The 19,319-nt window shown below is 42.0% G+C and overlaps 1 protein-coding gene across 1 annotated transcript; it reads left to right on the top strand.

Annotated features, from left to right (window-relative positions):
* The first annotated feature begins 2,771 nt into the window (after positions 1–2,771).
* SSR1 (signal sequence receptor subunit 1) lies at positions 2,772–17,003 on the top strand. Its single transcript, XM_035125111.3, has 8 exons — positions 2,772–2,959; positions 7,060–7,178; positions 9,235–9,322; positions 9,454–9,716; positions 10,708–10,784; positions 11,717–11,795; positions 12,755–12,848; positions 15,601–17,003. Exons 1-8 carry the CDS (start codon positions 2,872–2,874, stop codon positions 15,666–15,668), a joined length of 876 nt encoding a protein of 291 aa, XP_034981002.2. The 5' UTR covers positions 2,772–2,871; the 3' UTR covers positions 15,669–17,003.
* Positions 17,004–19,319: the final 2,316 nt, after the last annotated feature.

The following is a 19,319-nucleotide window of genomic DNA, read 5'->3' as shown; positions in this document are numbered from 1 at the left end:
ATGAGTTATCAAGGGCGCCATCTCCAAGCACCCACAATTTTTTTTGTTGTGGGTACACTGCAGGGCTGCCGACGCAACTTCTGGTGCCTCACAGAACACCAGAAGTCATGTCCGAGGTCTCGCAAGAGCTCAAGAGATGCTGTCTAAGGCACCCATAACCTGAGGCCCAAGTCGGCACCCCTGTGAGTCCCAGGGACTTGTTGGGAAACCATGCAAAATTTTGGTGATTGTTCCTGACCGGACCAATTTGAAAGACAAAGATTAAAGGTTGAAGAATGCAACTCCCCATACTACTTCTGAAAGAACCCTTGTCATTGTACTATAAAAAAGGTAAAGGGACCCTGACCATTAGGTCCAGTCGTGACCGACTCTGGGGTTGCGGCACTCATCTCACTCTATAGGCCAAGGGAGCCGGCGTATAGCTTCCAGGTCATGTGGCCAGCATGACAAAGCCACTTCTGGCAAAGTATAGCTTCCAGGTCATGTGGCCAGCATGACAAAGCCACTTCTGGCAAACCAGAGCAGCACATGGAGACGCCGTTTACCTTCCCGCTGTAGCGGTTCCTATTTATCTACTTGCATTTTGACGTGCTTTCGAACTGCTAGGTTGGCAGGAGCTGGGACCAAGCAACGGGAGCTCACCCCGTCACAGGGATTCGAACCGCCAACCTTCTGATCAGCAAGCCCTAGGCTCAGTGGTTTAACCCACAGCGCCACCTGGGTCCCCTACTTCTGAAAGAACCCTTGTCATAACTATACTGTACTCTAATTTCAGAAGCAGCCGGATAGAGTATGCCAATGTTGGTTTGGGGCCCATGTGAAAACAAGAAAGAGACTTTGTTACAATAATGATAATAATAATAATAGTGTGTCTGGCCCAGCACTTCATTTTGACACGAGACACTGTTAACTAAACCACACCTCTGAGCCTCACAACCTATTTAAGGGATTCTCACTTCGTAAGAGGCATTGGGGGGGGGGAGATGCTTCTGTGTCCTGTCATACTGATCTCGGGTCCAGGAAGGGAACGGATTGTGTGATGGCAGCAGTAGTGGATATTTTCCTCATTCCTGGGTGCAGTAAACCACTTGGCTTACAGGGGGGAAAAGGGGATCTCTTTTCCACTCCTATGGAACCTTGTAAACCAGTAAACCACTTGGCTTACAGGCAAGGGCGTACCCACCACGGGGCAAGTTAGGGCAGCTGCCCTACTCTAGAAGCAGGGCTGGTGGGCAGAGGCGGAGCACAGCCCGGCGGAGCGCGAGTTCGCCATTCCCGCCGCGCCGTGCCGCACCCTCCCTCCAGCTCCCCGGCGCGCCCTCAGGCAAGGCCAAGCACGGCGGGGAACCAGGGAGCGCGGCGCGGTGGGCGGGAACGCCGAACTCGCGCTCCGCTGGGCTGGGCTCCGCCTCCGCCCACCAGCCCTGCTTCTAGGGAAGGGCACAGCCCGGCGGAGCGCGAGTTCGCCGTTCCCGCCCGCCGTGCTGCGCCCTCCCTCCAGCTCCCCGTCACGCCCTCTGGCAAGGCCAAGCGCGGCGGGGAACCAGGGAGCGCGGCGGGTGGGAACGCCGAACTCGCGCTCCGCTGGGCTGGGCTCCGCCTCCGCCCACCAGCCCTGCTTCTAGGGAGGGGCACAGCCCGGCGGAGCACGAGTTCGCCGTTCCCGCCCACTTTGTGGCCCCTCCCCTTCCGTGCCTTGGCCCCTCCCCTTGCCCCCCCCCCTAGTTTTGATCCTGGGTACGCTCATGCTTACAGGGGATCTCTTTTCCACTCCTATGGGAGCTTCTTTGAGGTAAGGAGGCACCCGCTGGAGCAACCCCATTATCTCACTCCCCGGACTCTCATCACTGGAAGGAGCTTGTTTTTCTGCTTGCCCCACATGCATTGCACATCTCCACAACAGGGAAATTTAAATGCTGACAGGGGCCACGAGTCTCTTTTTTAAAAAAAGACTGCTCAAGTGAAGCACTGGGAGTAGAGAAGAGACAAAGAAACCTGTAACTGACTGTGATCAGTTAATGGAAAGCACCACTGCAATCGAACCAAACGGGCCGTGAGTCTTGCTCAATCCCAAAATCCATCCCTGGCCATTGCTAATGTGGTTGTTGGGAAAGATCCACGACTGAAACCCTGAGGAGCATAGTTTTTTTAAAAAAATTTTTTTTGCGTGGTAGGGAATCTTCCAAATATTATTCTGGGGTGCACACATCCAATGCATTGTGTCATCAGGGGCATCGCGTATCAAAACGTTGCGGGAAAATGGTTTTGATTTGACTACTGGGGATCTTGAAAGAAGCAATCTCACGGCCGTGTCTTAAAAAGGTCGCCTGTTGACGGTTGTCTGTTGTCTCCCTTTCGTACTGACACGCAACGAGACACGCTAGCGTCCGCATGTAAAGTCAAAGGAAGAAACCGCCCAGAACGCGGTGCGAAACCCTGCACGATTCCGCTCAAGTCTGTAGCGAGCGACAGGATTCCACGCATGCGCTCCAGAGAGCCCGTGGTTGAGGCGCTCCACGCGGTAAAAAGTTTTTGCGCCTGCGCTCTAGAAAGCAAGCCTGCCTAAGAAAAGGGACATAAGGAGCGGTTGGTCGCGCGGAGCATGCGCGCTTGAAACCAGCCAAGTTGCAGTCACGTGCCCCTCCTTCCTCCTTACAGGGGAAGCCACGTCCTCCGCGCAAGCTGGGCAGTAGGGAGGGGGCGGGACAGGAGAGGGGCGGAGTCCACGGGCCTTGCGTGACAGGGCGGCGACGTGAGGGCGCCGCGGGGTTACGGTGGGCGGGGCCTGGGCCGGATGAGCTCCTTTCGCCATTGCGTCGCGGCAGGAAAAAGTAGTAACTGCCGCTGAGGGCGTTTAGTCGGCCCGCTACCATGAGGAGGTCCGTTCCCCAACTGCTGCTGTTCGTGCTTCTGGCTTTCCCCGCCGCCTTGCTTCTCGGCGGCGCCCGCAGCGGCCCAGGTGAGGCGGCAGCGGGGGGGGGGTCCGCTTTATCTCCGCGAGGCGGCGGTTGAGGGGCCGGGGGTGGAGTGGGGTGGGGGAAGGAACCTTCCTGTGTTTTTTTGAAATGGAAGCAGCGCGTGAGGCGGCTTCGTGCGCGTCGTTTCTGCTGGTGAATTCTGAAAGGCGGGGTCGGAGGCGCTCTGGCTTCGCTTCTGAGTGGGGCGGGGGGCTCCTTTTGCTCTGCTCTCTCCCCCCTCCCCTATTCGCTAGGCTGACGTGTCAGTCCAGACCTCCGGTAGCCACATGGTGCTTGGCTGCCGTAGCTTCGTTTACTTCTACGTTTCTCGTTAACCTTCTTTTGAGTGACTCGAAAGCTGACACGTGTCAGCAGCCCGAGGTTGTGCGAGGAGTTTCGCTTTTTTTCTTCCTGCAAACTCTACCTTCGGTGGAAATGGAGCGCGCAGCTCTTCACGTTGCTCGAGAGTCTCCTCCGGTGCAGCTGTGATTCCTTCTGGCTGCTGCTGCTTGCCCCACGAAAGAAGGGGAAGAAAGAGAAAAATCACACATAGTTCCTCTTACTTTCAGCACAGCGTTCAGGTTCGGCCTCAGACCCCACCTGGAGACGTGCGAGCAAAAAGCTAGGTACACTTTGTCAACCTTTGCCAAATGGACAGCTATCGGGAAACCAGTTTCTCTTGGAGAGGGAGAGTTGAAGTGCAGGCAACTCTCACGGAAGCAGCATAACATTCGACTTTGAGATCCTTGCTTTGAATGGGAAAGAAAGTGCAAACTCGTGCCCAGAGGAAACTTGTGCCAGATTCACAGGGACTCAGCCAAGTTTCCTTGAAGGAACACTGGAAGTCTGTAACTGAAGACAGTTTCTCCCAGATATGTTGGGTTCTGTTGAGTAGTGATTTTACAGCTAATAAAATTGTGGAGAACTTGGAGATTACTGATCTCAAAAGTTGGGTGTCTGAACTGGTAGAGGTCTGCTGAACTGTATGAATTGAATCAAATTACTTTCCTGAGTTCAGTTGACAACTTAGAACATATCCCTGTAGTTGTCCACGGTCAGGGTTGAGACCTTCATGTTTTTGCTGAGTAAATCCAATAACAGCATTTAAATTGCATTATCATACAAATTACTTGCAATTTCTTGATGTTTCTGCAGCAGTACAAGGCAAGGTCAAGTAAGTTTTGGGAGGGCCTTGCTCAAGAAGCTTGTCAGTATAAACTGAGACCAGCATAGATTTGATTTTGTGTGTCATACCAGCAAATGAGTTCAATTAATGTTCAATTAATTAATTAACACCTTCTTTAACTCAACCAGATGGTGTAAACGTAGATTGTTCTCGATTTTTCAAACAATGTTTGTGGTTTGGGGTTGTAGTCTCATGTAGTTGAGAGTATGGGGGAAATGAAGGAATACAGAGGCAACCAGTGTAGAATACAAGGGCTATTATTGATATGCAGGTGTGATCAAGGTTATGGGGTAGGTATAATTCACAGAAAATATTGCACGTGCTTTCCAAGGTTAATTATACAGGGTGCGATAACACAGCTGGAGGTCTAGGTGAGGTTTATGTGTTTAAAAGGTATGCTGTATTTGCCAGTAAAACACTTGTCTCTTCAAACCTTCCAGCACAAAGCCTACTCCTGGCAGACCACTGGCATTATTTCCATTTAAAACATAAATACAAAAATGTTGTATATTTGAATTGTTAAACATTCTGGAACAATATCACAGAAATTATTAAGCTCAAACATGAAATAAAACATTGCTGGTATCATATGTAGATACCATAAAGGATGGGTGTTATGTTTTCAGTGTGTATTCTGATATATGCCTTATGCATTACCAGAAGGTGAATCCACCTTAAAACAGCATGAACTTGTGTATCAGAACTGGGGGAGGGGCTGGATTGATTGCACCCATGTAATGTATAATGCCACATTACAATGCTGCCAGTTATTTTCATTAATTTCCCCAGCGGTCCCTCACATGGCAAGTACCTTCCACAGCTGTCATACCTTGGGTCAGCATTTTTCATTGAACTGTCCACCACAGATGTTTCCTTCTTAGTAACTGCTAGTTCAGACCCCACCAGGGTTCATTTGAAAGGGTGGGGTGGGGGTTACCTCATTGTGCATCACTTTACACTTTGAATTATATTTGCCTCAATTGGAAAGATCCTTATAGTCTAATGGATGACCCTTCTGATAGTAACACCACAGATACCATTTGTGCTTACTGGCATAGGCTTATTAGCTTCAGATTAAAGCTAGCACTCTTTAATTTCATTTGCAGTGATTTTGTATTATTTATTTCTTCTACAATGTCATAGATACATGTGTGTGGTGTTTCTATTTGGTTTTGTGACCTAATCAGTTATAAGGTAGCCCTCCTGGAGATTTTACATGTCTCTTCTTTTGGCTCCAATTCAGTTTTCTTGAACCTCTAGTTAAGTGTTCTTTGTTCTGGAACATAGTCAAATATCTGCATTATTTATTGAATGGGAGAGAATTTATGCAGTTGCAATAGCATGTGCTTATGGTAGTATTTTTTTAGCAAAGTGTTCTGATTGAGAGCTGGTTCCACATATTAATTGCTGTGCATTTCCACTTTTGTTCCCCATTCTAAATATTTAGATAAATTCAGGGTACAGTGGTACCTCGATTTACGAAGATGATACGTCCCACAGTGCTCTTCGTAATTTGAGGTTTTCGGATGTCGAAGCGCCCGTTCTGCACATGCGCGAAGCGCGATTTTGCGCTTCTGTGCATGCGCGGACCACGCGGGGCGAAAAGACTTCCGGGGTTGTTGACTTCGTAAGTCGAAACCTTAGGAAGTCGAAGCATTTGTATATCGAGGTACCACTGTAGCTCTCATTCAGCATTACTAGTTTAAGGTAACTGGAAAATTACGCTTCTCAATTCTTGGTAGTTCCTGGCTGCCATAACAGATGTTGAATACACTCCCTCTTCTCCACTATAATGCCACATCATCATTCTTTCTCAAATATATAGGAGAGATCATGAAATCTTGAAAGCATGCTACTGCTTGGAAAAGTTTGTGTGGTCTGCCATAGTGCTTTTAGCATAATGAACATTTCAAGGAAATCACTAAAGAATCCTAGTGATAGAAGTCTACTATCACAATTTAAGAGATTTAGTTTAACTCTTCTGCTCAACAGACAGCTAAATTAAACCAGTATGTTGATCTTAAGCTCTGTTGAAGTCAGTTGAACTGAGTTGTAATGAAACTTTTGAGCTGTGGTTGCTTGATGGCACTAAGACCTTTCCTTTTGTTACGTTCTGAAAGGAAGGGGAACTTTATTTGGAGTCTTCCCCGTGATCAAAAAAAGAGGGGTTGCTTTTGCCATACATATGGAGGAGGTGTCCTAAAATCCTTTATTTCAAGCTCTTTCATGCATTGTCATGCTGCATTTTAGCAAATAGCTCTTTATGTGTGGTGATTGCGTAACTTTGTGTGGGCTGATACAAACTAGAATATCTCCACATTCCAGAGTTCTTAACCTTATCAAAGTTGCCATAGTGCAACTTCAGTTGTAGCTTCTGCCAATATATACCCCACTGTGGGGTAGAAAATATTCTGCATGCTCCTAAGCTGCTAGACGTCCTTTTCCTTGCCAAGTGGATACTTGCTACTTTTTAGCTAGACTAATATGCCCATGCTTTAAAGTTCTGTTCAGGGTGTTAGTCGTGGGATGACTTCTGTGTGTTTGCAATACTAGTTTTTTTAAAAAGACCTTTGGGAGGAAATCTTTTTTAATTATTTCTATTCCTTCTATAATGTATTTTGGTAGGATTTAAGCCAGTGTCATTGGCCTTTATGTTTCTGGTCTGTATGATGCCTAGTGCAACATTAGGTGGTATATAAAATTAATATTGACAACTGCTTTATGAATATCAGAGTAAACTCTGGATCTTCTTACACTGAACTTCTAGTGATGCTTTTCACTAGAGACATGAATGCAACTCACAACATATCTAAACTGATAAATTAGTAAGTGTAATGAAAGCTTTCAAAAGCAAATTTAAACATGAGAATAACTTTGCCTATATTTAAAATAATTTTTCATTTACCTTGTCTCTAGGTTCTGGTTTGCTGGTGGCTGCTCAAGATGCCACAGAAGATGAAGAAGCTATTGAAGATACAGTCGTTGAAGATGAAGATGATGAAGCCGAAGTTGAAGAAGATGAACCCACAGAATTGGTACATCTACAAGTATTTGTTTCTGTTTCACAAGCTTATGTTGTCCATTATTACCATTTTTGCAGCAGATAACCTTTTATCAAGAGTACTCAATTGTCAGAGCCTGCCCAGGATGTTTTGATCTTGAGGTAAAGCATAAAATGCCACTCCTCCCTCTCCTCATCTGCATACCTGCCATTGCCCAGTCACAGGGGGTGGGATGAAAAGGAGACTGGGAAGGGGGGGCAGGTGGCATGCTCCTTGGAAGCCAGTTCTGCTGCTCCTCCAAGCTGTCCTTAGGCTGCCACACTGAGACATTGGGGGGGCTGGCCCTATTAATTGCCATAGTGAACATCCACAAATCATAATGCTTGAGCTGCTCCAACTGTAAGTAGGATATAGTAAAGAAACACCTTTGCTAAACCCAAGGAGCTGTACTGCTGGTCAAAAAAATGTGCAGCAGGGATAGAAATGCAGCAGTGTATTGGGGAGAGGGATTTTTTTTGAGTGGTTGGAATGGTCACATGGTTAGTTGTGGAGGGAAGAGTCACACTTTGACATATCTGCATTAGGCTTATGGTTTTCTCTTTCCTAAGCCTGCCACTACAGGTCTCCCTCCTCCAGTATGGTTCCTTCTTGTATGTCAAAAGCCCAAAGGGAAGTACAATGCTTGATGGCCACAGTTTGTATTACTGCCACCAAGTTGTATGCAAATCTTACTGATGGATGTATTGCCATTAATCCTAGTAAATATTACAACAGCAGAAGGCTGGTTTTGATTACCTGTATGTATAATATCACTGCCTAGACACAGTTATCAAATGTGTATTTGATAATTTACTTAGTAACTAAGCTTTTCTATACTTTGTACATTTGACCACTTCTGCTTTTCATGCAGCTGGCTGTTCTTAGTTGTGGTTTGGTGTACAAGCACCTATTTTGGTAGCTGTCTTGTAAGGTTGTGTATTGGCCTCTTGTTACATGATAATATGAATATTAGCTTTCTGATACCAACTCTATTTACAAAGGTAAGTTGCTCACCCCTGATTTGTTCACCTTAGCATCTTCCCCACCCTCTTCCCTCTCCATTCCTGGAGTACATAATACATACATACATAATTTTATTTGTATGTTGCATTTCCATATTTCACACCATACTCAAGGCAGCTCACAACATGAAGAAATACATAAATACAACAAAAGTTGTCATAAACAATAAATAAGACATCAAAAATTACACAACCAAAAATTACACAACCAAATTGGAAAATTTCCCCCCCAAACCATAATAAGATCTAAAATAAAAAATTACAAAAATATCAGTAACAGCAGCAACAGAGGGCATTTCTATTATGCCTCCATACCCTAGTAGCAGGGAGGAGCCTGAAAGAGTAGCTACTATTATTGTGTTACCTCTTTCCCTAGCACTAATGGTGGATGTTCCCTTTCTTCCTCCCAGACTTGAAGCTAAAGATTGTAAGCCCGATTTTCTCCATTGCAACCTCTATAGCATTGCTATGAAGATTTAGTGCAAGTTTGCATTTTTGTGTGTGCCAGAGATAGAAAAAGATCACAACCTAGTCATAGAATCATAGAAGAGAGCTGTAGAGTTGTAAGGGACCCCAAGGGTCATCTAGTTCAACTCCCTGCAATGCTGGAATCTCAACATAGATTCATAGGATTGTAGTCAGGTGAACACAATGGAGTTAGTTGTCATGGGCAAAGATGGAGAAACCAAGTCTAAGCAGTCATGTTGCATTCAGTGGTTGCACTTCTTTCTGCTTCTCTCAACTAAACAGAAAGGAACATGAATCCAGCTTGCAAGCAAACAAAGGAGCCCTGTTAGACAGAGGCAGTACACGGGACTTTTACTTTCTTATAGGACTTGCTTCCAAACAGACACACAAAGGATTGTGCTCTTAAAAATTGTTCTAAAGAAATTCCAAATATTTATTGCAAGATTAATGTTTTTGCGTGGAAATGCTTTTATGTGGGATTTTGCAATAGTGGTCTTACTTCAGATATTCATTGCTTCACTGTTCGTCATAGGCTTTTCAAAAACATTCTCTTGTATTAGACAGAAGAGAAAGAGGAAGAAGATCTATCGGGAGAACCGAAAGCATCCCCTAGCGCTGATACAACCATCTTGTTTGTGAAAGGAGAAGGTAAAAAATGGCCTCCTTTTTACCTCAGACCAGCACACTTTATCAGTTTAGTCTAATTATAGTGCAACATTATGGATTTTTTGAGTTGTGTACACAATTTCAGCTTAACCAATTTTCTAATTCCCTCCTAGATTTTCCAGCAAACAACATTGTGAAGTTTTTAGTTGGCTTTACTAACAAGGGCACAGAAGACTTCATTGTGGAGTCTCTAGATGCTTCGTTCCGATACCCTCAAGATTACCAATTTTTCATTCAGAATTTCACTGCTCTTCCTCTGAACACGGTTGTTCCACCACAGAGACAGGCCACATTTGAATACTCCTTCATTCCTGCAGAGCCTATGGGTGGTCGCCCCTTTGGACTGGTTATCAATCTGAACTACAAAGACCAAAATGTGAGTGACAGCCTGGAAGCTTGGCAAGGTTTCCTTAGTGTTAAACTAGGCATTTGCTGATGTTATCCAGGAGTATTGAGTGATGTTTATCCAAGTGTGCCATTGTTATCTTGCTTAGGCTTGGGTATCTATTCTGCAAGTTCTGGAATAGCCATATCCTTGATAGTATTCCAATATGATAGTCTAAGGTTTGTGATGAGTGGTTTTGGAAGGAGACATTAGAGTTCATGTCTTGGAGCCTGATTTGAACAGGTGCAGCCTTGCTTTTTAAAATACTGCCTTACTTTTTGTAACTTCACAACAACATTATACACTCCTCAATATCTGAATGTTCCGTCACTTTTTGAATCTGAATTGGCATTTTTTGTTCTTGTTGTTTTGGTCAACATAAGCTATCTTTATGATTTTGCCTCCTCTTCTCTCTCCCCCCACCTTCCCAAATCCAGGTAAAAAGCTTCATCAATCTCCAAATGTACCTTTATTTGTCCTTTTCAAAAGTTTTAGACAAACTCCACTTTGAGTGGTCACTTTTCATCCCTTTGTTGTGGACATTTTCTCCTAGTACAGCTTTGAAAATGTGCGTTGACAACCTGAGGCCTACAAGACACTGAGTCCTGCAAGCTAGCTTTCTGTTTATTGTGATTTGCAATGAGAGTGGAAATCATCGACAAGAATCAAGCTCTGAGGAGCAGTTCATCCCTGGAGGTGTATACAGTGGAACCTTGGTTCTCGAACTTAATCCGTTCTGGAAGTGCATTCGACTCCCGAAACATTTGATTGGTGCAGGCGCCCCGGAAACAATAGCCAACAGCTGCATCAGACGTTCGGCTTGTGAAAAATGTTTGAAAACCGGAACAGTTATTTATGGGTTTTTGTTCAGCAACTAAGCCATTCAAGAACCAAGGTTCCACTGTATTAACATTACTGCCACATACTGGCTTGAATCTGTTATCTCGGGCAGCCTTTAATGTTACTGTATTTTTCATTTTAGGGAAACTTCTTTCAAGATGCTGTTTTCAACCAGACTGTTACCATTATTGAAAGGGAAGATGGATTAGATGGCGAAACGTAAGACTTAATTTAAATAACCTATTCATTCATTCTTTCATTCTTTCATAGGCATTTATGGCCCCCCTTCATCATGCAGTCCTAGAACAGGTTATCTACTGTTAATCTTCAATTAAACTGTAACATCTTCCACCCCTAAGGGCCTATGGAAGAAGGTGTGTCTTGATCTAAAAACAAAACGTGTATAGTAATGAGGGTGGGCACACCTCAGAGGATAAGGCACAATCTAGGAGCCACCAAAGAAAATGCCCTCTCAAGCACCACTGTCCCACTAACTTCTAATAGAATCCTAGAGTTGGAAGGGTCCCTGAGGGTTGAACCCTCTGCAATACAGGAATATGCAGCTGTCCCACACAGGGATTGAACATGCAACCTTGGCATTATCAGCACCGTGCTGTAACCAGTAAGGCATCTTCTGCTGATCTCAACACCGAGGCAGGTCTATATAATCTCCTTTGCTGATTTTAGAGTAGTAACTCATAGGTGTTTTTGCAGTGCTATGAAAAACGAGGGGTTTTTTTGTTTGTTTGTTTCCCACACATAGCTCCATTAGGTACATTTTTTATTTGCAGGATTTAAGATATAGCAGTAATTTGGATCATTCTTAATTTATTTTTGTCATCAAAACTTGGCTTAGGGTGGGCAGAATTTATCTAGATGAGCACTTAGTTGTCCCACCAAAGTTATTGAGTTGAAACTGATGTCCCTTGGTTGGCTAATCTGACTCCTAGCAAGAGATGAGTCTTTCATAAAGTGTTCTACAAAGTATAGTTGGGGTTGATGTTGGGATGGGTATATGAGTGTGTGTTCATTTTTAGGACAGCAACTGTCTACTTAATCTGGTAAAGGTATTCAAGGATGATTTGTTTAGTTTTCTTCTATTTAAAGAAATGAAAGCTTACTGGACCTCTCTTTTGCTTTTTCTAAACAAGGATTTTTATGTATATATTCCTTGGTGGACTTAGCCTGCTTGTCATTGTTGGTCTACACCAGCTATTGGAATCTAGGAAGGTAAGAAATTCTGCAGGTCATCTTTCCGGTTATAGATGCTACTCTGGACCCAGACGGTGCTCTCAAGACACCGTGTTAAACTAACTGGCTCTGTTTAATATGTGGATGGGCAGGTGACTGAAACTTGTACACACTGCTATAGGCTAACTGGCAGGAAAAATCATGTCATATATTAGAACATTGCTTTTCTTGAGGCAAGCCTTAATCCAAGGCAATTTTACACAAAGATCAAGCTACCATGCAGTAGAAGTGTAGCTAATATTTGCTTTAGAGACCGTAGGCCAATTCCTGTTTATTTAAATGATTTTTTTTTTCATGCAGTGGTATTCTCTTTGCAGCTAGGAGGTAAACTGGATTGCATCTGCACACACTTCCCTATAAACAGAATGTTGTAAAATGTGATCAGATGTTGAGTTGCTGTAATAGAAGACTACATAAGCAAATCTTAGCCACAATTGAGAGTGAAAAGTGGCTAAAATGCCATTTTCATTTCATCATAAAGATCAGATACAAGTGCATCATGTGACTCTTGATGTCTTGCAAGAGTTCCACATGTCAGGCCTATACTTGATCCTCCCAACATGCGTTTTCATACTGACTTAACATAACCAACTATATTTGCCACTTGAATACAGCAATTTAACTGCAAAAATGGTTCATAGATGATGGCTCACCATAATACTGATTCAATCAATTAAGTTGAAATTATCTGTGTTATGTTGAAATTTATCACAAATTAGGATTTTTACCTTTAAATATTTGTAAAACATGCGCACTGTTTTAAATTATTGATGCTCATGCCACCATGTATTAGAACTGCTGCTAGAATGTAAAGCCAGCAGCTTTGGGTTTGAAGTTAACTGCTGTTGTGATCACAAAAACATGCTACAAGTTGAATGGCTTAAGTGCAGTTCAGTGGAGTTCTTTCCCTTATTAAATCTTGTGCTTGATGTTTCCAGAGAAAAAGACCAGCTCAAAAAGTAGAGATGGGGACATCGAATCAGAATGATGTTGACATGAGTTGGATTCCTCAAGAAACTTTGAACCAGATAAGTAAGTATCCATATTACCATAGGTTGTTAGTCCATTAATGAATTTCTTATAAAAGGATAACCAACATCTTCCAGATGTTTGGATTCCAACTCCCATCAGCACTAGGCAGAATGTCAGTGGTCAGGAATATGGGAGTTGTAGTCCACAACATCTGGAAGAACAATGTTGAATATGCCTGCCTAATAACTGTTTAGAAAAGGGATTGTTCTAAATGTTCCTTCTTTACTCTGCCAGATTCACTTGAAATTATTTCCAGAAAGAATTATTCCTTTACTATTAGATTGTTTTATAAACTTCAATGAGACTCTAACCAAAAATTGAGAATGCATATGAATTTGAAGAAGATTATAGTATTCAATAATATTGAAATCAGTGGTGAAGTCAATAGTGAAGTCAATAGTGAAATCATTGACTGTTTCTTATACTGGTTAAAAGCATACTTGCTAAATCTATACAACATTAGGTGAGGACAAAACTGTAATTCTGTGTGACTAGTGTAAGTGTACAGGGTTTTTTGTTGGGTTGGGAGCTGTGGAGCTTTAGCTGTACGTTTTGGTGACTTCTGATTTCAAAAATTAGTCCAATTATGTTCTTAGATCTTTTAAATGCTTGTGGACTTTTCTAATACCTTTACTGTCTCTTCTGTTTTGCTTTTCCTGTGGCTTCAGTGCAAAGTAGAAGAGGTGAGACACTTTATTGGGTTGAGGCTTCTGAAATGTATATTGTGCACTAATTAGATTCTTATACTGTACATTGAACCCATTTCTGCTTAGTTGGTACACTTCACATAATTACATGTGGTGTTAAAGTAATAAGGTTTGGAGGATTTTATCAGTATCTTGAAGATGCAGCAGAAGTCTGGAGTTAATCCCACTTGGTACATTTACTGTTGCATATCTTGGGGGAGCTGATGTTCAGATACTAACTTAGTTACACTGTTAACATGGTTCAGTCACCAGAACTCAGTTTAGCCTTCAACAGCCCATTCAGGAGCTTATTTTGAAAGAGAGGTTGGCTCAGTGGTATTTGCACTTACTGGGATGTCATCTGCTTCACATGCCTAATTTCCCAAAGGAAACCTTGACTACCTTCTTCAGATTGCCAGGATCAAAATAGACCACCAACAATTTTCAGAACACGTGATAGAAAAGTTTAATTATCACATCACTTGTTCCATAGCTTAGGATACTAACTATTGATGCTAAACAGCAATTTGCATAGAAAATAATTATTAACACATTAGAGGGCTTTTTAAATGCATTAAGATCGCTGCTTGCTTGGACTTCATGATCATTGTGCTTTAACTGATAAAGGGGCAAATAGTTACTAATATATATTGTACTGTGTTTGTGGCAGTGAAGCCTCTGACATTGACTGAGTCGATGTGGTGGAGTGTAATATCGAGCTGCTCTAGGAGCTAAAAAGTTAGGTCAACCTCTGTGAGGGCCAAGGAAGTTGCAAGTGTACATGGGAAATAAAAGACCACACAGGGACAGGCTATATTCTGGGAAGATAGGTGACGGGTTGCTGAGAAAGAAGGATGCTGAAGAAAGATTGCAGAGTAGGGAGCTGACTGCGAAGCAGAACCAAAATGTCTGGAGAATGAGGCTTAAACGATAAAGGTGACAGGGAGCTGAGCCAAGATGGAGAAGGGGATCTTTTTTTTATAAAAAAGAGAAAGGTTTATACCACTTAAAGTGCAGAAGGGCTGCCTGCTATGGGGGTGAGGGAAGGGGGCAGAGGGAGGCACAACAAGAAACTAGCTAGAGGAAATGTTGCAAAGTGGGCAGAGGCCTGAAAAACAGGAATGTGAGAAAACAATGGATGGTGGAGACATCGAGTTCAAGAAATGAGCCCAGGGGAAAGTAGGACTCAGGCAAAACACAGGTTGTATATACGTGGAAGGAGCTGTGCAAATAGGTAGGAAGTCATTAGAGAGCAAGGGAGGTTTACAGTACGGCCAGGGAGCTGAGAAAAGACATAAGGTTACTAGGTCTAGTGTTGGAATCCCACAATTACATTAATTCACTTCTGCTTTGCCCCCTTAAGGTTGTCTGTATTCAATCAAGACCAAAAGGTGGTTCAAATCAGTGTGCAAAATTCAGTCACCACAACTAATCAGCCAATTACTTGCAAACTATCTAGAAAACTGAATACTATTTAAATATTGAAGATTAAACACATGTATTGTGGCTTATTACTTATGGCTTTTGCTAAAATGTTAGTGTAAGGTACCATAGTACTCTTTTTGTTTGCCCATAAGAGACTGATATGGTTACCTTTGGGGGGATTTACTGCCTGAATACTTAGCATTCTTTCTACCTTGTATGATTTAGAATTCTATAGATACTGAAACTTGAGCTTGTGAATGTAAAGATTAGTTTTTGATTTGGCTGTCCTTGAGCATAGAGGGAAGTGGGGCATGATGTTTCCTTCATCCTTGGAACAGATACACACCTGTTCTATATTTAGAAACTGAAATAGAGCAAAATAATCTTGCTCAAACCACCCATTGTCATCACAGAGCTGAGATTGAATGCTTTGATCCTGCACTGCTTTAGGAACATCTCGTTAATAGGCTACTAGTTGCATGTCCATAACTGAAGAACGTATATAAGATGCTTCTCAGATCTGCCTTTTGCATGATCGTTCTTTGAGGGAATAAATTCGAAAATAATTCTTTCCCCTTATCCCCCAAAATATTTCATTTAACTTATCCCAATAAGTAACTTTTCTTCTTCTTTTCCTTCAGACAAAGCTTCCCCAAGACGGCTGCCCCGGAAGAGGGCACAGAAGAGATCAGTAGGATCTGATGAGTAAATACTATTAGTACAGTCAGCCTTTATTAACCCAGCCATCCAACCCCCTCCCTTTTGTTTTTGCTTGAATTGGGAGTTGTGCTGAGAAGCCATATCGACTGAGGAGAATACTATGAAAAACATTTGGACTATAAGCATTTGGCTGTGTTCAGAGAACACTGCTAACAATGCACTTCTCATTCCTTTTAAAGAAACAATTAAGAATCATTGTGCTATCTGAAATGTGCCTTTAGAGTCTCTTCATTATACTGATCTGTCATCTGTACACCTTTTGTTTCTGACATCGTCAGAAATGCAAATGTGTCGTTTCCTACCCTGTTCTGATTGTATCCTGTCATAAAAGAAGGTCTTTATGCATTTTCCTGTCTGTTACTCAGAGTCATCTATCATATTCTTTGCTACATGTATGCAGATCATTTTTGGTACGCATGTTGGAACCTCTCATGAAGCACTGAGTCGCATTTTTGTTTAGCTAGTATTCTAAAGGCACAAGCCGGTGTAACTGCTTTTAGCAGTATAGTGTTTTGTTTTTTTACAATATTGCTGCTGCTGCTGTTTGACATAAAGCGCACACTGAGTCTGAGATCCCAAATGTTTTTACATGTGTGTCAAATAAGGGATTTCTACAGCAGCTGCACATGTGAAATATGAATTGTGTGCTCACTTTGGCATTCATCAACCCCTTTTTTGATTGCAATATAACTGTACATCTGTATAAATTGTTAGTAGTTTGACTTGGTCAGCACATCTGGTGAATATAGCAAGTTGGGTAACTTTAGAATGCCTAGTTCAAATGGTTGCAAATTGGTCCTCACCATTGGCCTGGTTTGCATGACACCCTTTAAGTCAAAATATGGCTTACTAGGAGCAGTGGAACAGGCAGGCTCCTAGAAAGTAACCTGTAGCACACCCACCCATGGGCAGGCTTGTTCTTGGCCATAGTTTGAGTTGGCAGGAAGAAAGCTTACCCACAAGGCTTGGTTCAGACAATAGGCTAAGCCTAGTTGAGCGCAATATGCGAGTGAAAAAGATGCAGGAGGAGCAAAGAGTCTGCGTGTTCCTCCAGTCTCATTAAGCTATAATTCGGCTTGGCATGTCATGCAGACCAGGCCATTATAATTGTAGGGACTCTTCCACCATTTGAAACCCAATCATGGATAGAAAAATGCATTGAATTTCTTAGATAAAGCTGGATACAAGGTTTGACTTTCATGAACATGTCTTTGGGCAACAACTTACAACCTGTACAGTGGAATTGTGCTCTTCTGTTCCCATATTTGATTGTATACAAAAGAATAAGTTCTAAAATGACAGTAAAAACATAAATTAAGTTTTATTTTTTTAGTCTTGTGCCTTTTTCCCTTTTTGAACTCTTATTGGTGTCTTACCTGTTTAAAGAAATGACTAGTGATAAATTCAGCTCTGCATTTTGCTCAGGGGGGAACCCCCCCCCCCAACTAGGATCAATTCCATTATTAACCTCAGTAAGCTTGACTTGATGAGAATCTAAAAGTATGTTTATTTCCCAATTTAAAGTCATGTTGATCTCTTTGGCTTAACTTGCAATTGTTAATAATGTACATCTTGTGGTTGCCTGAAATGCAGCAGCTGAAAGTGGACTGGAAGATTGGAAACAAAGGTGTTGTATACCTTCAAAGGTCTCATTCGTACATGAAATTCAACTGTCAAATTCAGTTGTCTTTCCTCCTTGCATCAGAAAATAATTATAGCTTGATTGCCCATGATGCATATCCAAGCTAAAGTCATTGGAATACTTGCACGTCACCTTACTGCGTAAGTTTAAAGTTTTTTTATATATATTAAAAAAAGGAAAAGTCATGTGCTGCCATTTACATTTAGGGTTCCCCTTCACTGAAATAGTCCACATGGAAGGGGTAACTTTTAAATACTCAGTCTTTACATTTGGCAGTATCATTTTGCTCCTCCTTCAGCTTATTAAATGGAGCTTTGAACGGGAAACCATTATATTTTAATTATTATGCATTAGTAATTAATATGGTATCCCCCCAAAAAAATTACATGTGGCTCAGATATCTGTTTACAAAGTTTTATTAAACATTGAAAACATCAATTAGCAATTTTCTAATTTGGATTATTCATGCTTGTCACATTCAGCAAATAGGTAACGGAGGGTAGACAGAGTTAAGGATGTATTTAATCTCTCAACTTTGGGATGGGGGAAGAGGAATCTGTGACTGGATTAATAGCTATACACGTCACCTTTGCGTTCTAACTTGGGCCTTATGACAGGTATTTTACTATACTGTTGTTGATTACACTCTAATTGCCTATAGTATTTGACTTCATATTTTCCTTCCTACCCAAGAGATTGGAATCCTAGGAAGCTTTATTCCAGTTTTGTGCGTTACCCAGCTACTGCAAGTGGGGATGTTGTTCAGAACTTTGAAAGTCAGTTTGACATTCTGTCCAAATGAGTCTTGCTGAAGTTACTCAGAACTACCGTACTTCTGTTGCCTTCCATCCATTCAGTGAATGAGCCGCATGTCGCACAAAAAAGGTGGTAACTTTTTTCCATATTAACTTTTCTAAGCACAATCACCCCACTGCAAGGTAAATCAAATAAATGTGTGAACAGCACCAATTCCTGTTAAAAGTATGGTGACTCAGAATTGTGAGGCCTAAACTTGTATGGAATTCTCTAAAGCACAAATGACAATTATTTCAGGCTAACTTTATTGTAGCTTGAATATTTACCTCAATTTTTGTTTCCCCCATTGATTTTGGATGCTGCTTTTTAAAAAAAAGGGAAAAAAAGATCTAAAGATCTGCACATAGAAAAACAAGTTGGGAAGATTGTAACAGAGTCTTTTTCCTTGATGTGCTTGCTTTCTATTTATAGAAATTTTGTGGGGTGAAGAAGAAAACACTCAGCATTCATTGCACTCAGAAGTAATACATATAGACACAGGTTTACTTGATCTGCTGTTTTGAGGAAAAACTCCACAAAGTTTAAGAGAATAAAAACAACATTCTGAAGGAACTTGAGTTGAAGTACCTTGCAGCTTGCAGGAATATCAAAAGTGCATTATTAAAAATATCTTTGCCGAAGTGAAAATGAAGTCTAACCTATTTTGTTCTGCTACTCCTTTTAAAAAAAGAAAAAAAGCCTCATGCTGAACCAGCAAAAAGCTATGTTCAGCTACAGTATTTTAATACCCTCAGGGCAGAAACCACATCTATACTAACATAGAATACAGTATTTGTATATAATAGCTATATTGTCAAACATCAAATATCAAGGGATTGGGTTCCTTGTGAAGAAGATGGCAACTCCTCTTGCCTTAGAGTACTAGGAACATGTGCAAAGTTGTAATATTCCTGGAACGTTGTCGGCTGTTAAAAATGAGGTTCTGAAACTCAGGATTTGCTCCATTGCTAGTAATGTATTTTTGTTAATAATTGACAGCAAGTCTCAATCTCTACTTTTGGAGAGTAGAGGGAAGAAATGAAAAATTCCTATTTCACAAATACCGGTAATTCACATCAAAATCTAGTTTGGGAGAGTGATTTGTCTGTGCCATCTGTTCTCCATATCTCTAAAGATATCCTCGCTAAACTTGGCACAAGGGGTTCCGGGCAGTCAAGATTTGGATGCTGGCTGCCATTTTGA

The sequence above is a fragment of the Zootoca vivipara genome, chromosome 8 (assembly GCF_965207765.1).
Source record: "Zootoca vivipara chromosome 8, rZooViv2.hap1.1, whole genome shotgun sequence".
Classification (NCBI taxonomy): domain Eukaryota; kingdom Metazoa; phylum Chordata; class Lepidosauria; order Squamata; family Lacertidae; genus Zootoca; species Zootoca vivipara.
The sequence above is the reverse complement of the archived record's forward strand: the minus strand, read 5'-3'. Positions and strand labels throughout refer to the sequence as shown.